This window comes from Pan paniscus, chromosome 20, assembly GCF_029289425.2.
Source record: "Pan paniscus chromosome 20, NHGRI_mPanPan1-v2.0_pri, whole genome shotgun sequence".
In the NCBI taxonomy this organism is placed as follows: domain Eukaryota; kingdom Metazoa; phylum Chordata; class Mammalia; order Primates; family Hominidae; genus Pan; species Pan paniscus.
In genome coordinates, this window is record NC_073269.2 from 25,304,359 (window position 1) to 25,329,311 (window position 24,953).

General features: G+C 42.5%; 1 protein-coding gene, 1 long non-coding RNA gene and 1 pseudogene across 4 annotated transcripts in view; 2 read left to right on the forward strand and 1 right to left on the reverse strand.

Annotated features, from left to right (window-relative positions):
- LOC100984763 (zinc finger protein 626) overlaps positions 1-12,922 on the reverse strand; it is a 39,361-nt gene extending 26,439 nt beyond the window's left edge. The window contains exon 1 of one of the 3 annotated variants that reach the window (XM_034944141.3): positions 12,700-12,922. In XM_034944141.3, the coding sequence (XP_034800032.1) occupies positions 12,700-12,907 (208 nt within the window). In that variant the 5' untranslated portion in view covers positions 12,908-12,922. The remainder of the gene's footprint in view (positions 1-12,699) is intronic. The other 2 variants (XM_063600057.1, XM_063600058.1) reach the window with 2 other exon arrangements.
- Positions 1-24,953, forward strand: part of LOC103783577 (zinc finger protein 93-like) — a 200,027-nt pseudogene that overhangs the window by 151,549 nt on the left and 23,525 nt on the right.
- On the forward strand, positions 13,098-15,882 carry LOC134729614 (uncharacterized). Its single transcript, XR_010110865.1, has 3 exons — positions 13,098-13,219; positions 14,220-14,287; positions 15,343-15,882. It is a non-coding gene; the product is annotated as an uncharacterized LOC134729614 (long non-coding RNA).

Consider the following 24,953-nt stretch of genomic DNA (forward strand, 5'->3'; position numbering starts at 1 on the left):
CAGTTTTCCCCAATAGAAATCTTAAGTATCCACATCTTTCCATGTTCAACAGCCACAAAGGGAACATTTTTAATATTGCAGATCATAAATTCTTGCTGAGAATTCTGCATGGCATATAAGAAGCTATGATGCAGAGAATAAGGAGAAGGCTCTGAAATATAGGAAAGAAATATTTTTCAGACTCTTGACTATCTTAAGAATTTAAAGAAGTAATTAAGCCAAACTCATTAGGGAGGAAAAACACAAGTAGAGAAGTAAAGGTTTGTGGGTACTAAACGCATGGCAGGCCAGGAGGCAGAGTCGACATAGCTCTTCATCTGACACGTTTACCTGAAGAAAAGCCACTTTTTTTTCTTTCTCCTCCTTCTCTGGATTCCTTCTCAGATGAGATTCTCTAGACAAGTTACACCTGTTATCTTGAGACTACGTCTTTAAAGGTGTCAGTACATGTTTACCTGCTAGCATAACATCAACTGGCAGAAAAACAAAGACAGAAAAAGTCCACCCATTTCTGTCCTTTACAACAGAAGACATTCAGGAACAATGAGCTGCTCCATGAAGATAAAAATATAAATTTCTCTTTGCTGTCCTCAGATGCTCTCCCCTGCCACAGACACCAGCCATTTCTGCTACAGTAATGGAAATAAGCGCCACACTGACCTGTCCCTACCAAACGCAAACAGAACAGGCCCTGTGACCACCCTTTAGGGCAAAGGTGGAACTTAACTCTCATGAATGTATTTTGAACCCCTCATACTTGGTTCTGGTCTCACCTTAGAGTCACATAAGGGACTCCATGGATGCTTCCACCCAGAACAATAAACAGAAGCTGTGCGGAGGACACAAGGAATTTCTGCAAATTGGCCATGTGATTCTAATGAGAAGCCTGGGTTGATAACCACGGAGCTAAGCATTTTCTCTCAAGCTTTAATGAGCTTATAAACCACTTGGTAATTTTGGCCCTAATTTATGTAATGTTACTCTGGAGGTTTGAAAAGGGTCCGTGAATGGGTGTTTTAAACAAGTTCCCTTTCAATGCTGATGTTGCTCCCCCGCCCCTTGGCACATTAGCATTAGTTAGAGAAAGCAGGTACAGCACAAGGTCTCTTACACTTAGCACTCTTGTCACAACCAAATACTTCTCGTACAAATAAGGACAACCCATCTCCATCCAAAAGTTTTATATCCTTTGCTGGTTCTTTAAAGTTTACAGAAAAAACAGAAGGCAGCAATGTCTGAAGAAGTCTGGATTTAAAAAACAACATGTACACATGTACTAATGCAATGTTTATTAAGCAGGTACTATGTGCTCAAGAGTATGATACAGAGCACTGTGCTGGGCATAACATATTACGTGATTTAATTCTCATAACACCCTGGGAGCCGGTACTAAGTGTATAATAATTTTCAGGATTTAGATAAAGGGCCCAGCATTTTTATTGCTTCTTCTGTTTCTCTGCCATCAAATTTGTTAAAAAAAAAACCGTAAAAAATTAAAACTAAATATAGACAGATGAAAGAAATATGGAAAGCAAGAGTTTAATGTAGTTCAGAGAAAATTTTATTCTGTTTATATTTACATTTTTGTGACTTGTGGAGCAATTACTGGATATGCAGGAATGGAAAACAAGTCCCTAAATAGAATGTCTCTGCAAACACTGGTTTTAATATAAAATTTAAAAACTAAGACCCTATAACACATAATTTATTTTTCCCATTTATCTGCTTTTGGATTTCAGGAAATTGTAAGCACCAGCTCTAGAAAGACAACAGGATTCACCAGCCAAAACTCTGACCTCTTCTACCTGTGAGACAAGACTCCAGGGTAGGGTCAGACGTAAATAAGGCCTCCAAAACGGGTGAATCTCAACAGAACTGGGTCAGGAAGTGGACCCTATGTAGAATTCTGTTCTCTATGTCACTGGGGTATTTCCAGTTTTGTTTTTTCTAAACTTACCTAAAATAAACTTAAATCCCAGAGTCTGTGTAATTTTAATCTTTTCTAGCCACTGCCCTGTCAACTTTATATTATATGCTAATATGCAATTTAAACAAATCCCTTAAGGTTTTCTAGGGTAAGTTTATTAGGAAACAAATATGTTCACTTAACAGGATGAAAGAAATAGAAATACGGCTGGGCCTGGTGGCTCATGCCTGTAATCTCAACACTTTGGGAAGCTGAGGTAGGTGGATCACGAGGTCAGGAGTTCAAGACCAGACTAACCAAGATTTTGAAACCCCGTCTCTACTAAAATTACAAAAATTAGCTGGGTGTGGTGGCAGGCACCTGTAATCCCAGCTACTTGGGAGGCTAAGGCAGGATCATCACTTGAACCCAAATGTCAGAGTTTGTGGTGAGTTGAGATTGTGCCACTGAACTCCAGCCTGGGTGACAGAGGGAAACTCCATATCAAAAAAAAAAAAAAAAAAAGAAATTATAACAATTCTTCTGTTCATAAATATCCTTTCAAGTATAGACATCAGAAGTCACAACAATATAAAGGGGCAAATAATGCCCAATATTTTGGACATATCTATTTGTTATACCAACCATATGATGCATAATTCAAGTATTTATCTAGTTGCTAGTCTAGACTAAGTTTCTGGATTGTAGGAACCATGGCTGCTTCATGTTTTATTTTAACGGTCATATGAAATGGAAGCTACTAGTTTATCTGTTTGGGTCTCCAGATCTCCTCCTTGTTTATCATCCCAGTACCAGGAAACTGGAGAAACTCTCATCTGGGTACCAACCTAAGACACCTCTTGTATGAGGGGATGAACAAACAGGATGATTCATTTCTCTTACACTGAGAAAGAAGCAGAATTAACCACTCTTGTCAGCCTGACACAATTCTGCTCTGGACATCCTCAAATCCCTCAAAGACCACTAGATGATTGTGAGAGAATTCCCAGTGACCTGGGGCTGGTGGCCCAATGATAAGCCAGGCTAGAGAGACTCAGGCTGATTCTAAATAGGAAATAGAACTGCCTTGGTGGAGCTCCAGAACCTGGATCACCTGTCCCGATTTGCTAGCTCTTGTGTAAGAGAAAGAACACAAATACTTTACTCCAGTATCACATTTTACAGGTAAATATAGTTGTGGTCATAACTCTGGATATTTTGTGGCCTTGTTCTCTCACTCTTAAGATGCTTTTTTTTTACACTTACACATATTCTGTCATCAGATTCTATTTCCTTCTGGAGGTTCTCACATCACTGTAGCAGGTCAATGAACAAGATGTGAAAAATCTCACAGAGCCACACTCCCAGATGGGAGCTGTAAGCTGTCTAGGTTGACATCTCACAATGCAGAAAATGCCTTTTCTTAGTTTTCTGTACATTCTCTATCCAAAGTCCGGTCCTTTTTTGTAAATCCCAGGCAGAGGCCAGATGTTATCTGCAGATTCTAGGTAGGATCCACCTGGCTCTGCATCCTTTGGTGTTACAGCAAGTGGAGTACAAACGAAGGAGAGATCCCCCCCATAGAGGCTGCTCTAGCACATTCTAAATGATAAGTCTACATGAAAAAAAAAAAAAAAAGCTGACACAACATGAATATAAGTAGACAGTTTATTTGGGTAAAGTTTACAGATTATATATAACCTGCGAGCAAAGATTAAAGTTGCCTGGAATCTACACTTTGAGTAGCAGCATTTACAAGAAGATTTGTAAAGACAATAAGAGAAACACAGAGAGTGGGCAAAATTGTTTGTCAGAAATTTCTATTTATTTACAAAAATAACATTGATTATTGATTAGATACATATCATTATAGTTTAGGGTATGGGATATAGTGTCCAATGTAGCATTATTAGTTTAATTTATAGCTACATGTGGCAATAGTGAACAGTTTCAAAAGATGAATACAGAATTCAAAGGGAGGAGAAAGACATAATTGCACTTTTATTTTAACGTCTCTGAGTTTGATAACTAAAAGGACTTGCATTTTTCAGATAAAAGTTTTTTAATTCCCAAATCTCAAGACCTGGATTCAAAATATGGAGCTGCAGATTTAGGGCTTGAGTGGCTGGAGTAGCACGCATGTTACCCGCACATTTGTGAGCTTTTTAGCAAGAGAAGGAAGAAAGAAATGGAGATTTTCTTGTCTACATGTCTACTCACTACACACGTTACTCTACTTGGGTTTGTTGGCCCCATGGTCTCTCAATCAGTTTCAGGTTTGAAGATAAAAGAGTCACTGAAAGAGGTAAAATGATTGATTGCTGCCCTGTGAAATTTATAGAAATCTGATCTAGACTCTCTAGAAGTGACTGTAGAGGACTATAGATAACAAATAGGCAGAAACACAATTCTGCCTGCACATTTAGGGTATGGCATGCACTTTTCTGCACAAGTGTGAATTGACTGGAAGCCTGAGAGGGAATGTCCCCTCGAGTAAATTCTGGTTGGCCCTTACGTGTTTGTATCATGTCTGGTAATTCTAGACTGTTTGGAAACAATAATTAAAAGAAAAATTTTCTCCAGCCCCAGAGAAACTCCACAATAACAGAACAGAAAGAAAATGGTTTTATTACACAATTAAACTTGAATGTGACATGCATCAGTCAATCTGCTTAAGAGACTGCAAAGATAGAAAGATGGTCACCATAATTAGTTCACAAGTGGAAGAATTTCCAGCACCATGTCATACATAGTTCATCCTAAATTCACCTGGAGATTTAAGAGGCCATCTGTGTATGCTAATTACTTATATTCAATGACAAATAAACTTTTCACCTCTTTATAACAGGTGGTAGTTTAGCAGGAGAATCGCTTGAACCTGGGAAGCAGAGGTTGCAGTGAGCCCAGATAGCACCACTGCACTCCAGCCTGGGGGACAGAGTGAGACTCTGTCCCCTGCCCTCCCAGCAAAAAAAAAAAAAAAAAAGAAAAAAAGAAAGGAAAAGAACAGGGACATATTTTCAGAAGAATTTTATAAAGTTTCATTTCCATCTCTGCTGTTCTCTCCTCTCCTAGCCATTGAATGGGGGTCTATATTGAAATACATCTTACAACTTCCAACAACACATTTTGATGAAAAAATAGAATCTGACTGTGTTCATATACTGGAATATATTAGAACTTGCAACATAGCTAATTGAAGAGCTACTATAGTTTTTGGGTGGCCACATCACCTGTCTTTATTTGTCCTGTAACAGCAGCATACAAATTTAGTGAAATAAAAGATACTAAAATTGTGTTTCCTCATAATTATCCTGAATGAATAAAGTAATAAACATGTCTGACTAATATCTACTAACCGTAACAATTTGGTTGTAAATATTCTTTGGATATTAGATATAAATATCTAAGTATGAACAATTTTAATGAACTAGTCATAATGTATGTAGCATTAGAAAAATTAAAACCATACATCAGTTAGGCTAGGCGCAGTGGCTCAAGCCTGTAATCCCAGCACTTTGGGAGGCCGAGGCAGGTGAATCACGAGGTCAGAAGTTCAAAACCAGCCTGGCCAATATAGTGAAACCCTGTCTCTACAAAAACCATATAAAAAAATTAGCCAGACCTGGTGGCTCACAACTGTACTACCAGCTACTTGGGAGGCTGAGGCAGGAGAATTGCTTGAACCTCAGAGGCGGAGGTTGCAGTGAGCCAAGATCGCACCACTGCACTCCAGCCTGGGCAACAGAGGCCAGGCGCGGTGGCTCACACTGTAATCCCAGCACTTTGGGAGGCTGAGGTGGGCGGATCATGAGGTCAGGAGATTGAGACCATCCTGGCTAACACGGTGAAACCCCGTCTCTACTAAAAATACAAAAAAATTAGCCGGGCGTGGTGGCAGGCGCCTGTAGTCCCAGCTACTCGGGAGGCTGAGGCAGGAGAATGGCATGAACCCGGGAGGCAGAGCTTGCAGTGAGCCGAGATGGTGACACTCCAGCCCGGACGACAGAGTGAGACTCCGGAAAAAAAAAAAAAAATCCATACTTCAGTTAAAACATTTTATATTTCAAAAGCATAAATAACAGTATTAAAATAACCATTTAAGTGATTAATTCAAAGTAAATATTGTGGCTTTGTATTCATACTATTTTAGAAAATACTGTTTATGGCTCACGCCTGTAATCCCAGCACTTTGGGAGGCTGTGGTGGGTGGATCACCTGAGGTCAGCAGTTCAAGTTCAAGCTGGTAAACATGGTAATACCCCATCTCTACTATAAATACAAAAATTCAGCCAGGCATGGTGATGCATGCCTGTAAACCCAGCTACTCAGGGTACTGAGGTAGGAGAATCACTTCAACCTGGGAGGCAGCATCTGTAGTGAGCAGAGATCACACAACTGCACTCCAGCCTCGGCAACAGAGTGAGACTGTCTCAAAAAAAAAAATGAAAATATGGTTTAATTTATATGAATGCAGATTATCTACAAAGATAACTGCTAACTGCTCTGAAATAATAAACAGAAAGCAAGGTACAACTACAGACTCAACTGTTCAGTTTATACCCTGAACTGTTCTTGCTTTCGCAGTATAAGTACTTCAGCCTGCAAATATTGGATAGTTACCTTGGATTATCAGGTTTCTGTCAAAGAAACTGAGTATCATTTAGTCTTTATTATTCTGTATTGCTACCTTTACTCCTATCTTTGTGCTAAGCTTCTGTGTGCTCTTAAAATGAGCTTGTATCTAAACAAATCTGTGTCTACCTTAAAGGAATAAAAATCAAAAAAATAAACTTTTCAGAACCAAAAACAAAGCAATACATCTTAAGTACTTAAAATAATCTGGAGTCAGAAAAAATGACAAAACTTTTATTTAGCTGTTGACATGATTTACATATATTTCAAACAAGCAGAGAAAAATATCTACATATATTCTAAATCCCTTAAGAAAAGAGGGAATAGCGGCCAGGCACGGTGGCTCATGCCTGCAATCCCAACACTTTGGGAAGCCAAGGCAGGTGGATCACAAGGTCAGGAGATCAAGACCATCCTGGCTAACATCGTGAAACCCCGTCTCTACTAAAAATACAAAAAAAAGAACAAAAAAATTAGCTGGGCATGGTGGCGGGCGCCTGTAGTCCCAGCTACTTGGGAGGCTGAGGCAGGAGGTTGGCGTGAACCCAGGAGGCAGAGGTTGCAGTGAGCCGAGATCGCGCCACTGCACTCCAGCCCGGGTGGCAGAGCGAGACTTTGCCTCAAAAAAAAAAAAAAAAAAAGAAAAAAGAAAAGAGGGAATAGCAAAATTTTTTTTGGGAACTTTTTAAAGAGTTTGAACTCTTGGACATCTGAAATTAGCACACTGTATGCACTTGAAATAATGTTTATAGGGGAAAAACCAGAAGAGAGAAAGATATATGAAATCCGTAAGTGCACAAGACCAACACAACAGAATAGAGAGCCCAGAAATAATGTCACCCTCCTTCACTCATCAGATTTTTGACAAAGCTGACAAGAGGAATATGGGAAGAATTCTCTCTTTAATAAATGGTGCAGGAATAACTACCTAGCACTATGTAGAAGACTGAAACTGGACCCCTTCATTACACCATATACAAAAATCAACTCAAGATAAATTAAAGACTTAAATGAAAAACTTAAAATTATAAGAAACTCTGCAAGATAACATAGAGAATAACATTCTAGATATAGACACTGGCAAAGACTTCATGATGAAGCTACCAAAAGCAATTGCAACAAAAGCAAAAATTGACAAATTGGACCTATTTAAACTAAAGAGCTTCTTCACAGCAAAGGAAACTATAAATAGCTCAAACAAACAACCTACAGAATAAAAGAAAATATTTGCAAACGTTGTCTATGACAAAGGTCTAACATACAGAATTTATTAAGAATTTAAACAAGTTTACAAGAAAAAGGCAAACATCTCATTAAAAAGTAGGCAAATAACACGAACAGATGCTTGTCAAAAGAAGACATACATGTGGCTAACAAGCATTATTAAAAAAAAAAAAAAGGTCATCGCTAGTCATTAGAGAAATTAAAAGAAAAACCACAATGAGATACCACCTCACACCCATCAGAATGGCTGTTTTTCATAAGTCAAAAAATAACAGATGCTGGCAAGGTTGCAGAGAAAAGGGAATGCTTATACTCTTCTGGTGGGAGTGTAAATTAGTTCAACAACAGTAAAAAGCAGTGTGGTGATTCCTCACAGAACTAAAAACAGAATTATCAATTTGACCCAGGAATCTCATAATTGGGTATATAGCCAAAGAAATATAAATTATTATATTATAAAGACATATTCACACGCATGTTCATTGCAGCACTATTCACAATAGCAAAGACGTGGACAGGCCCTGAATGCCTATCACTGGTAGACAAGATAAAGAAAATATGGTATGGTCAGATGCGGTGGCTCATGTCTGTAATCCCAGCACTCTGGGAGGCCGAGGCAGGTGGATTGCCTGAGCTTAGAAGTTTGAGACCAGCCTGGTCAACATGGCAAAATCCTGTCTCCACAGAAAATACAAAATGAAAAATTGGCCAGGCGTGGTAATGCACACGTGTAGTCCCAGCTACTTGGGAGGATGAGGTAGGAGAGAATTGCTTGAGCCTGAAAGATGGAAGCTAAAGTAGGCCAATATCATGCTATGGCACTCTAGCCTGGGCAATAAGCCTGTCTCCAAAAATAAAATAGAATAAAAGATTTAGTAAAAACAAAATATGGTACATAAACATCATGGAATACTCTGTGGCCATTAAAAAAAAAATGACCATGTCCTTTGCAATAACACTGATGAAGCTGGAGACAATTATTCTTAGAAAACTAATGCGGAGTCCAGGCATGGTGGCTCACGCCTGTAATCCCAGCACTTTGGGAGGCCGAGGTGGGATAATCACCTGAGTTCAGGAGTTTAAGACCAGCCTGACCAACATGGAGAAACCCCTCTCTACTAAAAATACAAAATGAGCTAGGTGTGGTGGCATGCGACTCTAATCCCAGCTACATAGGAGGCTGAGGCAGGAGAATTGCTTGAATCCAGGAGGCGAAGGTTGCGGTGAGCCGAGGTGGCACAATTGCACTCCAGCCTGGGCAACAAGAACAAAAATCCATCTCAAAAAAACAAAACAAAACAAAAAACAAACAAAAAAAAGAAAATTAATGCAGAAACAGAAAACCAAATGCATGTTATTATTTATAAGTAAGAGTAAGTAATAAGAACACATGAACACAAACAGAACAGACACTGAGGCCTAGTTGAGGGGGGAGGGTGGGAGCAGTAAGAGGATCAGAAAACATACCTGTTTGGTGGTATGCTTAGTACCTCAGTGACAAAATAATCTGCACTTCAAACCCCCATGACATAATTTTAGTTGTATAACAAACCCACAAGTGTACACCCAACCAAAAATCAAAGCTAAAAAAAGAAAAAAAAAAAATCCCTGCGTGGGAGAGAGTGCAATGTAGGTGAATGGACTGATTTTCATTACAGATAGTGGCCCAGGTGGGGCTGTTTTCTGATTTATCTTTGTTTGCATGCAGACAGATGAGATTATAACCGGGAGGTCCAGAACCTTAGGTTGGTGGAAAAAACAGGTTGGTGCGGCAGATTCTGTATCTAGGGGTGGGGATATGCCAGGAGACCTGTAGAGACTTTTGGGTTCTTGGCAAGAAACACTAGGATCAAAAAATGCCATGGTGAAGTTCCTGAGGGTGGTGCCCAGTACTGGGAGGAGTGAGGACATGTCAATGTCTACTGTGTGTGTTTAGGAGTGGGTGGGAATCCTGTGGTGGCAGCTACAAGAAAACAGGGTCTGTCATCAGAACTCTTTCCTCTAAGTTTTCAGTCTTCTGTCACCCTGGAAGAAGACCTTAAATCACAGGACAACAGGCAGTGTGACAGCCTGTGTACAGGAGAGCAGAGCCTCCCGTTTTCAAATACCCAGAGCTTTGTTCCAGGTCTGGCCCCAGTGATATCTTTTTTCTGGCACCAAATCTATAGAGTTTGCTGAATATGAAACAATTCTCCAAAACCAACTCATTGCCTAATAATTGAATTCTGACACCACCTAGAGTCAGCACAGACCCTGATCCAGGGCTGGGTCCCACAACATTGTCCTCACTGCAGAGGCCAATCAAAAACCCCATAGGCCCATCTATGCTTCTGAGCTACTGTTTGAAAACTGAGGACTCCCAAAACCTCCCTGAAGTTCAATAATTTGGTACAGCTACTTACAGAACTCAGCAAAACATTGTAGTTATGTTTACCGGTTTCATATAAAAGATGCAGCCCAGGAAAAGCCAAATGGAAGAAATGCATAAAACAAAGAAAAGAGATGGGGAAAGATGAAACACATAGAAAATCCTGGAAAATATTTGTGATTAATAAAATTCTCCACCTTTTGTGTGCTCCAGGAACAGTATATGGAAAGAAACGCCTTTCTCATTATGACTTAGATGGTGCTCTCTTTTCTTACCTATCACACAGCCAGACACACACTCTGTACATTTTCTCCTTTTTCTCATTAAGAAATTCAGCTGAATTTGTCTTCAGTGGTCAAAATAATTTTTTTTTTTGAGATGGAGTCTCGCTCGGCCACCCAGGCTGGAGTGCCTTGGCACCGTCTCAGCTCACTGCAACCTCTGTCTCCATGGTTCAAGCAATTCTCCTGCCTCAGCCTCCCAAGTAGTTGGCATTACAGGTGGCCACCACAACTACCAGCTAATTTTTGTATTTTTAGTAGACACAGGGTTATCACCATGTTGACCAGGCTGGTCTCAAACTCCTGACCTGCGGTGATCCGCCCGCCTAGGCCTCCCAAACTGCTGGGATTACATGCCTGAGCCTTGGCGCTCAGCCTAAAATATTTCTTAATCAAACTTTACTTAAGTTTATCTCCATCCCTCAGGCTAGTGAGGGATGGAGATAAGCCATCTCCAATGTAGGAGAAAAGCCCTTTTCTGCCTACATTTTTGCAACCCATAAAGATTTTTTAGTTAGCTGGTACTTCTTCCTGTTGCAATACTTCTTAGGAATTCATTTTTGTTTTTTTTTTTCCATAAATCTTACATTCTTATTTTAGAAAGCGTAAAAAGTGCCTCAAAACCATAACAACTTCATTACCAGTAAGACCCTCCCAGTTTCCTTTCATCTTAATCTTAACTGCATCTGCCTGTGGGGCCCCAGCTTTCCAGGGCTTTGTAGCTTCTTTCAGAATGAAGGCTCCTTCCCTGGCTGGGGTGAGCAGTCTTGAGATATCCGCAAGGGAGACTCCCCAGAAAAAACTAACAGGGCCTTTAATAACCTCCTGTTGGCCGGGTGCGGTGGCTCACACCGATAATGCCAGCACTTTGGGAGGCCGAAGCGGGCCTGAGGCAGAGAGTTCAAGACCAGCCTGACAAACATGGAGAAAACCCGTCTCTACTAAACACCAAAATTAGCCGGGCGTGATGGTGCATGCCTGTAATCCCAGCTACTGGTGGGGCTGAGGTAGGAGAATCGCTTGAACCCAGTAAGCCGAGATCACGCCATTACATTCCAGCCTGGGCACCAAAAGCGACACTGTGTCTAAAAAAAAAAAAAAAAATACCCTGTTGCAGGCTTAATATTAGCCTTAGCTTGGAGTCACTAGGTTCAAGCTTTAATGTCCACATCAGAGTTATTCACTTGGTTTTTGAAACTAAGTGTTAGAAAATCCAGTGAAATTACTCACAGTGTTTACATAAAGGAATTTTTAAGATGCTTACTTTTTTTTTCTTTTTTTTGAGCCGGAGTCTCGCTTTGTCACGCAGGCTGGAGCGCGATGATTGGATCTCAGCTCACTGCAACTTCCGCCTCCCGGGTTCAAGCAATTCTCGTGCCTCAGCCTCCCAAGTGGCTGGTACTACAGGCACGTGCCAACACGCCGATAGTTTTCGTATTTTTAGTAGAGACGGGTTTCGCCACGTTGGCCAGGCTGGTCTAGAACTCCTGACCACGTGATCCACCCGCCTCAGCCTCCGAAGTGCTGGGATTACAGGCTTGAGCCACCGCGCCCAGCCAGGAAGGGGTTTTGAACCCTAATGCAGTTCCTGTTTTTGTTTCCATCCCCTATTGGCTGGGATCAGACCGCACAATCTAAGCTGATCCCGGTAAGCTTAGACCCAAACTTTTTCCAAATAAAGTAAATGCGCGATTTGCGAGAAAAGGAAAAGGGGGTAGGTAGAAGAAGAGGTAGGGTTGATTTACAACTTTTACAACTTATGACCAGAAAGTTGAGTCATTTAAAAGGAACTTAGTTGTCCTAACACCTCTTTATCTCAAGTGATCCGCCCGCCTCGGCCTCCCAAAACGTTGGGATTACAGGCGTGAGCCACAGCGTCCGGCCCCATAAATTTTTAACAGGAGAAAAGAGAAACTGTCAACCCAAAGGAACAAAGCTCTTCCCATTCATGAACCCGCACCCCGAGTCAGGATTCTCCCCTGCCCACCCTCCCCTGGTCCCTGCACAATCTGGGAGAGACGCCACGCTGCGGGTGCAGAGCCGCCCAGAGAGGGCTCCAGGCCAGGGTAGTCACCGCGCAGTGAAGAGACAAGACGCCCGGGGGCCGGCTGTCAGCGCAGCTGCCATTTTATGGCTGAACAGGACTGAGGCCGAGCTGAGCAAGGAGAACTGGGGGAGCAGACTGTGGAGCTGACTGCGGGGAGGCCTGAGTCCCGCCACAGCCACTTTTCACCGGTTCCAACCAGTCCCTCTCCTCTCTCGGGATGTCGGACCCTCACTCTCACCATTTTTGGCTTCCAGGAGGTCCCGGTGTCTTAGCTGTGGATCTCCCAATACCTGCAGGACACGGGGCCACAGAGCCTGGGCCTTTAAGAGCAGTAAGAACCAGACCTGGAGCTCCGAATGCAGCGAGAGACAAAGGCCGCACCAAACCCGGAAACCGTCCTCTTCGCTCCAGCTGCGTTCCTGATTGGATGGTTTCCAGCCCACCATCCCTGATTGGATAATGCTTAAGGCCCCGCCCCCTGAGGCCCTGAGTGACAGTAGATGTGATCAGACGCTGAGCTGAGTGAAGAAAGAGTGACAGCCTAAGCTGCAGCCTTTTCAGGCAGGGCTTCCTTCCTGAGCTGAGCCAGGCCCACCCCAGAGCATGGGAGAATTCTATCTTTTCTTTACTCTCTCTCTTTTTGAATGTATTCGAAAGGTGAACAGAAGTATTTTGCTCTCATATTAATAATACATAAAATTTTTGTTCAAGAGAAAATCAACTTTTACTTTGGCAATAATGTATTATCAATACTAAAGGTAATTTTGATAAAACCTTATAAGAAATCAAATTTGTCATTTTTGACGTCTCGAGATTTACATACATATTTTGTAATCTAATGTAATTTTTTAACTTTTTATATTTTATTTTTATCTACATTCTTTTTATTTTTTCAATTTGAAACAACCTTTAAGTAATTTCAAACTGTTACAGGAGACAAATCATTTAGGGCCAGTCCGCTGGTGCATGCTTGTAATCCAAGCACTTTGGGAGGCCAAAGTGGGTGGATCACTTCAGGTCAGGAGTTCAAGACCAGCCTGGCCAACATGTTGAACCTCATCTCTAGTAAAAACACAAAAAATTAGCCAGGTGTGGTGGTACACACCTGTAGTCCCAGGTGCTACGGCGGCTGAAGCAGGGGAATCGCTTGAACCCGGGAGGCGGAGGTTGTGTAACAGCCTAAGGGCTTCATCTTGCCTAGACAGAGATGATTCATCAAGACAGGGGAATTTGTGGAGGAAAAGTTAAATATTAAATTTGAACTCAGTTGAACATGGACACAAACAATGGTCACCAAGTCCTGGAACAGGTTATGTGAGCCCCTTGAGGCATTCACCTGCCGACCTTCCCCTGGTCCCTGCACAATCTGGGAGAGACGCCATGCTGCAGGTGCAGAGCTGCCCAAAGTGGGCTCCAGGCCAGGGCACAGTCACAGCGCAGTGAAGAGGCAGGACTTCTGGGGGCCTGGCTGTCAGCGCAGCTGCCATCTTCTGGCTGAATGGGACTGAGGCCAAGCTGGGCAAAGAGAACTGGGCGCAGATTGTTTTGGAGAAATCTCTATTTTAATCTATTCCTATACGTTAGTTATTGAAAAACAATAGCCAATCGCAAAAAAAACAAGTTGACTTTTTTGTGTTCCTTGAGCCCAGTTGCAAAGAGCCCAGTTGCAACTGGGCCTCATGCCAAACAACTTGTTACAAAAAGAGCTAGGATCCCAGACTGCACCAAAGCTCCAAAGACCTCTCCTTGTCTGTGCAGGGATGGGTGGCCGACTCTGGAGCCCAGGCTGTTGCTTCCTGGTCTGCTGATGAATCCTCCATAGTCTGGTGAGTGTAAAGATATATATTTTTTCTCTTCTCCCCTTCCCATTGCAATGCTCTTATTATATCAATTTGCTTATTATATATGCATTGCCATTTACCTGGGATAAAGCTTGTTTACCCTTAAAGGTATTGTGTGTGTGTCTTTTCTTCTCCCCTCATGTGTTTCCTGCACAGAACATATTTCTCAAAGGCTTCGTTTGTTCCTTTTTATTCATTTTTGTTTAATCTTGTCTGCATGCCTTATTTTGGCAAGGTGGTCTTCAAACTCTGATGTTCTTTCTTCTGCTTGGTCAATGCAGCTACAAATACTTTCGTATGCTTCAGGAGGTTCTCATACTGTGTGTTTTAGCTCCATCAGATCATTTATGTTCCTGTCTAAACCGGTTATTCTAGTTAGCAGTTCATCTAACCTTTTATCAAGGTTCTTAGCTTCTTTGAATTGGTTTAGAACATGTTCCTTTAGCTCAGCAGAGTTTATTACCCATCTTCTGAAGCCTACTTTTGTCAATTCATCCATCTCATCCTCTGTCCAGTTCTGCACCCTTGCTGAAGAGACATTTTGATAACTTGGAGGAAAAGCAGCACTCTGGCCTTTCAGCGTTCTTTTGTTGATTCTTTCTCATCTTCATGAACTTGTCTAGTTTTGATCTTTGAGGCTGCTGACAACTGAATGGTTGTTTTTGTTTTGTTTTGTTTTGAGACAGAGTCTCACTCTGTCACCCAGGCTGGAGGGCAGTGGCACAATCTCGGCTCAATGCAACCTTCGCATCCCAGGTTCAAGTGATTCTCGTGTCTCAGATTCCCGAGTAGCTGGGATTACAGGCATGCAACACAACGCCTGGCTAATTTTTGTATTTTTTAGTAGAGACGGGGTTTTGCCATGTTGGCCAGGCTGGTTTTGAACTCCTGACCTCAAGTGATCTGCCTGTCTCAGCCTCCCAAAGTACTGAGATTACTGGTGTGAGCCACCATGCCCGGCCTTGGATGGGGTTTTTGTCAGTACTTTTTTGTTGTTGATGTTGTTGTTGTTGTTTTCTGTTTGTTTGTTTTTCTTTCAGTGGTCAGGTCCCTCTTCCGTAGGGCTGCTGCAGTTTGCTGGGGGTTCACTTCAGGCCCTATTCATCTGGTTCACTCCTGTTCCTGGAGATGTCAATCAAGGAGGTTGGAGAATAGCAAAGAAGAGTGTCTGCTGCTTCCTCTGGGATCTCTGACCTCAAGAGGCACCAACCTGATGCCAGTAGGATCGCTCCTGTATAGGGTGTCTGACAACCCCTGTTGAAGGGTCTCACCCAGTTGGGTGGCATGGGGAAGAGAACCCATTTAATGAAGCACTTTGTTCCTTGGTGGAGGGGAGTGTTTTGCTGGGGGGAAACCCACTCATGTGGGCTGCCCACATTTTTCAGAACTAGCAGGAGGAAAGGCTAAGTCTGCTGGTCCACAGAGACTGCAACTGTAGCAGGACGAGCCACAGACAAAACTCCTCAGACACTGAGTTAAAGAAGGAAGTGGTTTATTCGGCCGGGAGCATCCGGCAAGACTCCTGTCTCAAGAGCCGAGCTCCCCGAGTGAGCAATTCCTGTCCCTTTTAAGGGCTCACAACTCTAAGGGGGTCCACGTGAGAGGGTTGTGATGGATTGAGCAAGCAGGGGGTATGTGACAGGGGCTGCATGCACCGGTGGTCAGAGTGAAACAGAACAGACCGGGAAGTTTCACAATGTCTTTTCTATACAATATCTGGAATCTATAGATAACATAACCGGTTAGGTCAGGGGTTGATCTTTAACTACCAGGCTTAGGTCAGGCAGGCCCAGGCCTGGTTTCAGGTCTGGTTCCTTGGTTTTGTGTCTGGTTCCTAGGCGCCGGGCTACCTGCCTTTTGTTTCGCTTTTCTTTTCTTTTCTTTTCTTTTCGAGTACAAAACAATATAAAACAATATGAGAGGGTCTGTCTCTCTTCTCTCACAGCCACCCCTTCCCCTAGGGGCTCAGGTCCAGGGACATCAGAATTCTGTCCCTGAGTCCCTGACTGGAGTTGTTGGAGTTCCTGCAGGGAGGCCCAGCCCAGTGTGGAGGGATGAGTCAGGGTCAGGCCTGAAGAGACACTTTGGCCGCTGTCTGCCACAGCCAGTGTGTTGGGCTGTGGGGGACACCCCTTGAGACCAAGCTGTCCAACCTCCCTGGCTCTAGCAGGGGAAAAATGCAGCCAGGAGCTCTAGAAATGGCTGCTGCCCTTCCCATGCCTAGGGAGCTTAGCCTATTAGGCAACTGGGAGTCTCAGTGCTGGCTGCTGTCCCTCCTCCAAGGAGCTCAAAAGGCTGAGACTGCAGGCAGCCACAGCCATGGTGCTGGTCGCCCCTCCCTCGGGACCTCAGCAGGCTTAAGCAGACTCTAGCTGAGAGGCTGTTAATCTGTTCAACTCCGGGGTTGGAATCTGAGGCTCCAGTGGCGTGGGTTCACGAGCGGAATCTTCTGATCTGTGGATTGCACAGTTTCATGGAAAAAGCACGGTTTCCTAGGCTGGGTAGCTTGCTCAGTCACCGCCTCCCTTGGCTGGGAGATGGCTGTGGCAGGACTCAGGCCTCCCACACTCAGCTCCAAAATCTGCTCCCGGAGTTTTTCTTGCCCAGCTCGGCCTCTGTTCCCTTCAGCCATAGCATGTTGACTAGGCTGACAGCCGGGCCCCGGCCGTCCTGTCTCTTCCCTGCGCAGTGACTGCGCCCTGGCCTGGAGCCCTCTCTGGGCAGCTCTGCACCCGCAGCGCCGCGTCTCTCCCAGATTGTGCAGGGACCAGGGCAGGGTAGGCAGGGGAGATTCCTGACTGGGCTGCGGGTTCACGAATGGAAAGAGCTTTGGTCCGTGGGGTTCACAGTTTTTCTTTTCTCCTATTAAAAATGTATGGGGCCAGGTGCTGTCGCTCACGCCTGTAATCCCAGCACTTTGGGAGGCCGAGGCGGGCGGATCACTTGAGGTCAGGAGTTGAAGACCAGCCTAGCCAAAATGGGGAAACCCATCTCTATTAAAAATACAAAAATTAGCTGGATGTGATGGTGAATGCCTGTAGTCCCAGCTACTTGGGGGTCAGAGGAGAGAGAATCGCTTGAACCCAGGAGGCAGAAGTGGCAGTGAGGTGAGATCGCGCCACCTCACTCCAGTCTGGGCGACAGAGCAAGACTCTGTCAAAAAAAAAAAAAAAAAAAAAAAAAAGGAAGTCACCGCAAAAATATCAAGTAATTTAAAGAGTGATTCAAGAATTGTAGAGCACCCAGCTACAGTTTGTAGTTTGTGGTCCATGGGAGGGGCTTGAAGAAAAGACATTTATAAGTTGCATGATGAAGAACACTAAATTCAATAATTGGTTAGATATAGTTAGGTAGTTTCTTAATTTGTACAATCAAGGTGGAAATTTCCTGATTATGTAATCAGAGCTTAATTGGCATTTTAAAGTTGTTTAAGCTTGAATTGCGTTTCCCCTAATGTAGTGATTTACCAAAAAATGCACTTGAGTTTATATTTTTTTCTTAGAAGTAGGAATCCGGGGAATAGAGCCTCTTCAGTCTCTCAGACTCCTAAAATCTAATTGCCTGCCACTTAATTATTTTCACACCCCACAGGGGACTGATTTTCTCTGGCATTTTTCACATGTGTCCCAAGTGGGGCCTCAAGTGTACCCCATGTTCCTCAATTAATCATTTTTAACACTATTAAATAAATTTGTTTTCTGTTTGTAAATATTTCCCCTTAGAAGAAAGAAAAGAATAATCCCCTGACACTATATTGTAAAAATATTTGCGCCTCTTTTTCTTCTATTTTTCCAGAGAACTTACCAGAATGTTTTTAGGTCAAGATTACCCTTTGGGAACTTTATAGGGTGATGTGTCCTCAGCTATCCTTCAGTTTTTTTTCTGGGCCTGGGTTTTAGTACTTTCTGGGGATCAACCAAGATGCCCACCATGGCTATGTCTGCTGGAGTGTCTAGTGACTGTTAGCTCTTGGGTCATTTTCTCCCATGGGACCACGTGAAGTATGGAGTGTAGCCTCTCAAAGGAGCAGGTGGCAGCCCTGGGGCTGAAAGGCATCTCCTGGTGCACTTTTTTTTTTTTTTTTTTTGAAAAACTAACTCCTTGAGACATGAAGATTGTCTTCAACCAACCTAGCTTCCATTTCTTGGAGACACATTGCTGGGCAGCCAATCAGATGCTGATATTGAGGGGAAAACACATAATTTCTGCCCCCTGGATTCTCTTGAGTGGGGCAGAAAAATAGTGACGAAAAAATAGTGAAAAATTTGGGAAAAAAAAAAAAAACTCCAACAGACAAAAAAAAACTGACCCCAGTGTGATGGCATAAAAACTTATGAAGTAAAATGTACCTGGGGCACTCACTGGGGCATAGCACACTATCTCCTGGGAGGGTGGTTATTGAGCATGTAAGTGAACAGGATGGGATAGATAATTGGATGTGTACCTTGAAAAGATTTGTTCACTTATTTTGACCTCAGGTATTTATTTATTTATTTATTTATTTATTTATTTATTTATTTATGAGACAGTCTCCCTCTGTTGCACAGGCTGTAATCCAATGGCTCGATCTCAGATCACTGCAACCTCCACCTCCTGGGTTCAAGTGATTCTCATGCCTCAGCCTCCCAAGCAGCTAGGTCTATAGGTGTGCACCACTGCGCCTGGCTAGTTTTTGTATTTTTAGTAGAGATGGACCAGGCTGATCCCAAACTTATGGTCTTAAGTGATCCACCTGCCTTGGCCACCCAAAGTGCTGGGATTACAGGCATTAGCCACTGCACCCAGCTGCATCGGTTTTTTTACTGTAATTTGCATTTTATTCATAGGGCTTAAAAGTTAAGAAAATATTTACAAAGGACAGAAAAGAGATGAGTTTCAAAGAATTGGTATTTAATAATATATTCCATTTATTAATAATTCTCATTTACCTTTTTCTTTCCCAGAGTAAGCTTAGGAATTTTTTCAGATGTGTTTTTTATGGCTGAGTTATTTCAAACAAAATTCCAAGCCTTAGCTTTAAGAATGCTAGGTACCAGCTAAGTGTGGTGTCTCATGCCTGTAATCCCAGCACTTTGGGAGGATGAGGCGAGCATATCACGAGGTCAGCAGTTCAAGACTAGCCTGTGCAAGATGGTGAAACACCATCTCTACTAAAAATACGAAAATTAGCTGGGCATGGTGGCGGGCGCCTCTAATCCCAGCTACCCTGGAGCTTGAGGCAGATAATTGCTTGAACCTGGGAGGCAGAGGTTGCAGTGAGCCGAGATCACGCCACTGCACTCCAGCCTGGGTGACAGAGTGAGACTCCATCTTCCATCTCAAAAAAAAAAAATTAGAGCAAATCTTTCTTTCATTTTGACTGTGGACAATGAATATATTTCCACAGGAAAATGTGGTAGATAATTTATGGGTTACATAGATTCGTCAAAACACCAGTTCCTCTTTTTGCAGGGTAAATTTGTGACAGTGAATATCTTGGTTCTATATCATGTTGCCTTGATTTCTTAGTTTAATGCTAAATTATATGTGATAAAACTTATGTACCTTCTACAAGTGTCCCATATGACTAATTTTTTATGACATTATTTTTAATAGAAATAATGAAATAATACATGTATTTTCTGAAAGAAGTAGACGTATTTGCTTTTCTTATGGGGATACAAAATGCAGGCACCTTAGCCATTTTCAGTGGTTCACACCTGCAATCCCAGCACTTTGGGAGGCCGAGGCAGGTGGGTCACTTGAGGTCGGGAGTTCGAGACCAGCCTGCCCAACATGGCGAAACCCCGTCTCTACTAGAAATACAAAAATTAGCCGGGTGCTGTGGCACATGCCTGTAGTCCCAGCTACTTGGGAGGCTGAGGGAGGAGAATGGCTAGAACCTGGGAGGCAGAGGTTGCAGTGAGCTGAGATTGTGCCATTGCACTCCAGCCTGGGTGACAGAGCGAGACTCCATCTCAAAAAAAAAAAAAAGTAAGCACCTTAAAATTTCCTTCCCTTATGTAAACACTTTGAGTAATTTCACTGAATTTTTCAAGCAGTTAGTTTCAAAATCAAGTGAATAACTCTGACATGGAAATTAAAGCTTTAACCTAGTGACTTGAATCTAAGGCTAATATTAAGCCTGCAACAGAAGGTTATTAAAGGCAGAGTTAGATTTTTTTTTTTTTTTTTTTGAGACAGAGTCTCACACTGTCGCCTTGGCTGGAGTGCAGTGCCAGGATCTCGGCTCACTGCAACCTCTGCCTCCTGGGTTCAAGAGATTATCCTGCCCCAGCCTTTTGAGTAGCTGGGATTACATGTGCCCGCCACCATACCTGGCTAATTTTTTAGTATTTTTAGTAGAGACAGGGTTTCACTATGTTGGCCAAGCTGGTCTCGAATGCCTGACCACGTGATCCACCCTCCTCTGCCTCCCAAAGTGTTGGGATTACAGGCGTGAGCCACTGCGTCCGGCCAAAGGCCCAGTTACTTTTTTCTGGAAAGACTCCCCTGCAGATGTTTCAGCCTGCTCGCCCCAGCCATTGAAGGAGCCGTTATTCTGAGAGAAGCTACAGCGCCCTGGAAAGCTGGGGTCGCACAGGCAGATGCAGTTGAGGCTAAGATGAAGGGAAACTGGGAGGGTCTTACTGATCATGAAGTTGTTATTGTTTTGAGACACTTTCCAGATTTTGTAAAATAAAAATGTTAGATTTATGTAAAAAAAAGAATTCCAAAAAATTATTGCAACAGGAGAAAGCAATAACCAACTATAAGATCTTTATGGCTTGCAAAAATGTAGGCATGAAAGGACTTTCTTCCCTAGGGAGGAGCAAACAAGTTTAGAAAAGAGGTGGGAGGGAAATGGCAAATGGAGGGTGAAAAAGTCAGATTTTGGATCACAGAATGTCTTACCCTGAAATCAGCATGTTCTTAGGAGGGATGTAAAATAAGGTTGTATGTTGACTCAGGCTGAGGGTAGCTCAAAGTTCAGGAGCCTGAGGGAGTGAGATAACCCTAAGTAAAGTTTGATTAAAAAATATTTTATTTTAAGCTGGGCAGGGTGGTTGACACCTGTAATCTCAGCACTTTGGGAGGCCGAGGCAGGCGGATCACCTGAGGTCAGGAGTTTGAGACCAGCCTGGCCAACATGGTGAAACCCTGTGTCTACTAAAAATACAAAAATGAGTCAGGCATCCTGGTGGGCACCTGTAATCCCAGCTACTCGGGAGACTGAGGCAGGAGAATTGCTTCAACCTGGGAGAAGGATGTTGCAGTGAGCCAAGACCGTGCCACTACACTCCAGTCTGAGCGACAGAACGAGACTCCATCTCAAAATATATATATATATATATTGACCAGTGAAGACAAATTCAATTGATATTCTTAATGAGAAAAAGGAGAAACTGTGCAGAGTGTGTGTCTGGCTGTGTGATATGTAAGAAAAAGTCATAACAGGAAGAGTGTTTATTTCCATAAACTGTTCTTGGAGTACACAAAAGATGGAGAATTTTATTAATCACAAATATTTTCCAAGATTATCTATGTGTTTCATCTTTCCCCATCTCTTTGTTCTACCCATTTCTTCCATTTGGCTTTTCCTGGGCTGCCTCTTATATATGAAACTGGTAAACATTATTACAGTGTTTTTCTGAGTTCTGTGAGTAGCTCTACCAAATTATTGAACTTCAGGGAGGTTATGAAAGTCCCCACTTTTTAAACAGTAGCTCAGAAGCATAAATGGGCCCATGGGGTTTGTGACTGGCATCTGCAGTAAGAACAATGTTGTGGGACTGAGTCGCAGTCTGTGTTGACTTTGGGTAGTGTCAGAATTCAAATGTTTGACAATGAGTTGGTGTTGGAGAATTGTTTGATGTTCAGAAAACTCTACAGATTTGGTGCCAGAAAAAAGATATCATGGAGGCCTGGCCTGGAATAAAACTCTGGGTATTTGGGAATGGGAGGCTTTGCTCTCCTGTACACAGGCTGTCACACTGCCCATTGTCTTGGGATTCCTCCCAAGGTGACAGAAGACTGAAAACTTAGAGGAAAGAGCTCTGATGACAGACCCCCTTTTCTTGCAGCTACCACCACAGGATTCCCACCTACTCCCAAACACACACACTAGACATTGACATGTCCACACTCCTCCCAGGACTAGGCACCATCCTCAGAAACTTCACCATGGCATTTTTGATCAAAGTGTTTCTTGCCAAAAAGCCACAAGTGTCTGCAAGTCTCCTTGCATATCCCCATCCCTGAACAATTAATCTGTAGCAGCAACCTGTTTTTTCCACCAGCCTAGGGTTCTGGACCTCCTGTTCATAATCTCATCTGTCTGCATGCACACAGAAATGAATCAGAATACAGCCCCACCTGGGCCACTATCTGTAGCAAAAAATTATTCCTTTCACCTACATTGCACTCTCTCCCACCCAGGGACTTTTTTTTTCTTTTAGCTTTTATTTTTTGTTTGAGGTACACATGTGGGTTTGTTAAACAGCTAAAATTATGTCACAGGGGTTTGGTGTGCAGATTATTTTGTCACTGAGGTACTAAGCATAGCACCAAACACGTATATTTTCTGATCCTCTGAGTCCTCCCACCCTCCACCCTCGACTAGGCTCCAGTGTCTTGTTTTTCACCTCTTTGTATTCATGTGTTCTTATTACTTAGCTCTTACTTACAAATAGTAACATGCATTTGGTTTTCTGTTTCTGCAGTAGTTTTCTTTTTTTGTTGTTTTTTGTTTTGCTTTGTTTTTGAGTAGGAGTTTTGCTCTCTTTGCCCAGGCTGGCGTGCAACGGTATGATCTTGGTTCACCGCAACCTTCATTTTCTGGGTTCAGGCTATTCCATTGCCTCAGCCTCCCAAGTAGCTGGGATTACAGGCGGGCGACACCATGTGTGGCTAATTTTGTATTTTCAGTAGAGATGGGGTTTCTCCATGTTGATGAGGCTGGTCTGAAACTCCAAATCTCAGGTGATCCACCCGCCTTGGCCTCCCAAATTGCTGGGATCACAGGTGTGAGCCACAGTGCCCGGCCTCTGCATTAGTTTTCTAAGCATAATGCTCTCTAGCTTCATCAATGTTATTGCAAAGGACATGATCATTTTTTTAATGGCCAGAGAGTATTCCATGATGTTTATGTACCATATTTTGTTTTTACTAAATCTTTTATTTTATTTTATTTTTGGAGACAGGCTTATTGCCCAGGCTAGAGTGCTATGGCATGATATTTGCTTACTTCAGTCTCAACCTCCCAGGCTCAAGCAATTCTGTCGCCCTCATCCTTCTAAGTAACTGGGACTACACGTGTGCATTACCACACCTGGCCAATTTTTCATTTTGTGTTTTCCGTGGAGACAGGATTTTGCCATGTTGACCAGGCTGGTCTCAAACTTCTAAGCTCAGGCAATCCAGCTGCCTCAGCCTCCCAAAGTGCTGGGATTACAAGCATGAGCCTCCGCATCTGACCATACCATATTTTCTTTATCTTGTCTACCATTGATAGGCATTTAGGGCCTGTCCTTGTCTTTGCTATTGTGAATAGTTCTGCAGTGAACATGCATGTGGATGTGTCTTGATAATATAATAATTTATATTTCTTTGGATATATACCCAATTATGAGGTTCCTGGGTCAATTGATAATTCTGTTTTTAGTTATGTGAGGAATCACCACACTGCTTTTTATAGTTGTTGAACTAATTTACACTCCCACCAGCAGAGTATAAGCATTCCCTTTTCTCTGCAAATTTGCCAGCATCTGTTACTTTTTGACTTTTAAAAAATAGCCATCCTGATGGGTATGTAGTGTTCTGACAAGTGTGATGTGGCATCTCATTGTGGTTTCTCTTTTAATTTCTCTAATGATTAGCGATGAGCATTTTTTTTTCATTTGCTTGTTAGCCACATGTATGTCTTCTTTTGAACAGCATCTGTTCATATTTTTTCCCTCTTTTTAATGAGATTGTTTGGTTTTTTCTTGTAAACTTGTTTAAGTTCTTAAGAAATTTTGATTATTAGACCTTTGTCAGAGGCAAAGTTTGCAAATATTTTCTTTTATTCTCTAGGTTGTCTGTTTACTCTGTTGATAGTTTTGCTGTGAAGAAGCTCTTTAGTTTAAATAGGTCCCCTTTGTCAATTTTTGCTTTTGTGGCAATTACTTTTGGTAGCTTCATCATGAAGTCTTTGCCAGTTTCTATATCTAGAATGGTATTTCCCAGGTTATCTTGCAGGGTTTCTTATAATTTTAAGTTTTTCTTTTCAGTCTTTATCTTGAGTTGATTTTTGTATATGGTGTAATGAAGGGGTCCAGTTTCTGTCTTCTACATAGTGCTAGGTAGTTATTCCAGCATCATTTATTAAAGAGAGAATTTTTCCCACATTCTTCTTGTCAGTTTTGTCAAAAATCTGATGGGTGTAGGAGGGTGACATTATTTCTGGGCTCTCTATTCTGTTGCGTTGGTCTTGGGCACTCATGGATTTTTTATAACATCTTTCTCTCTTCTGCTTTTTCTCCCATAAACATTATTTCAAGCGCATCTAGTGTGCAAAATTCAGATGTTCAAGAGTTCAAAAACTCTTTAAAAAGTTCCAAAAAATATTTTGCTATTCCCTCTTTTCTTAAGGGAATTAGATTATTTGTAGATATTTTTCTCTGCTTTTTTG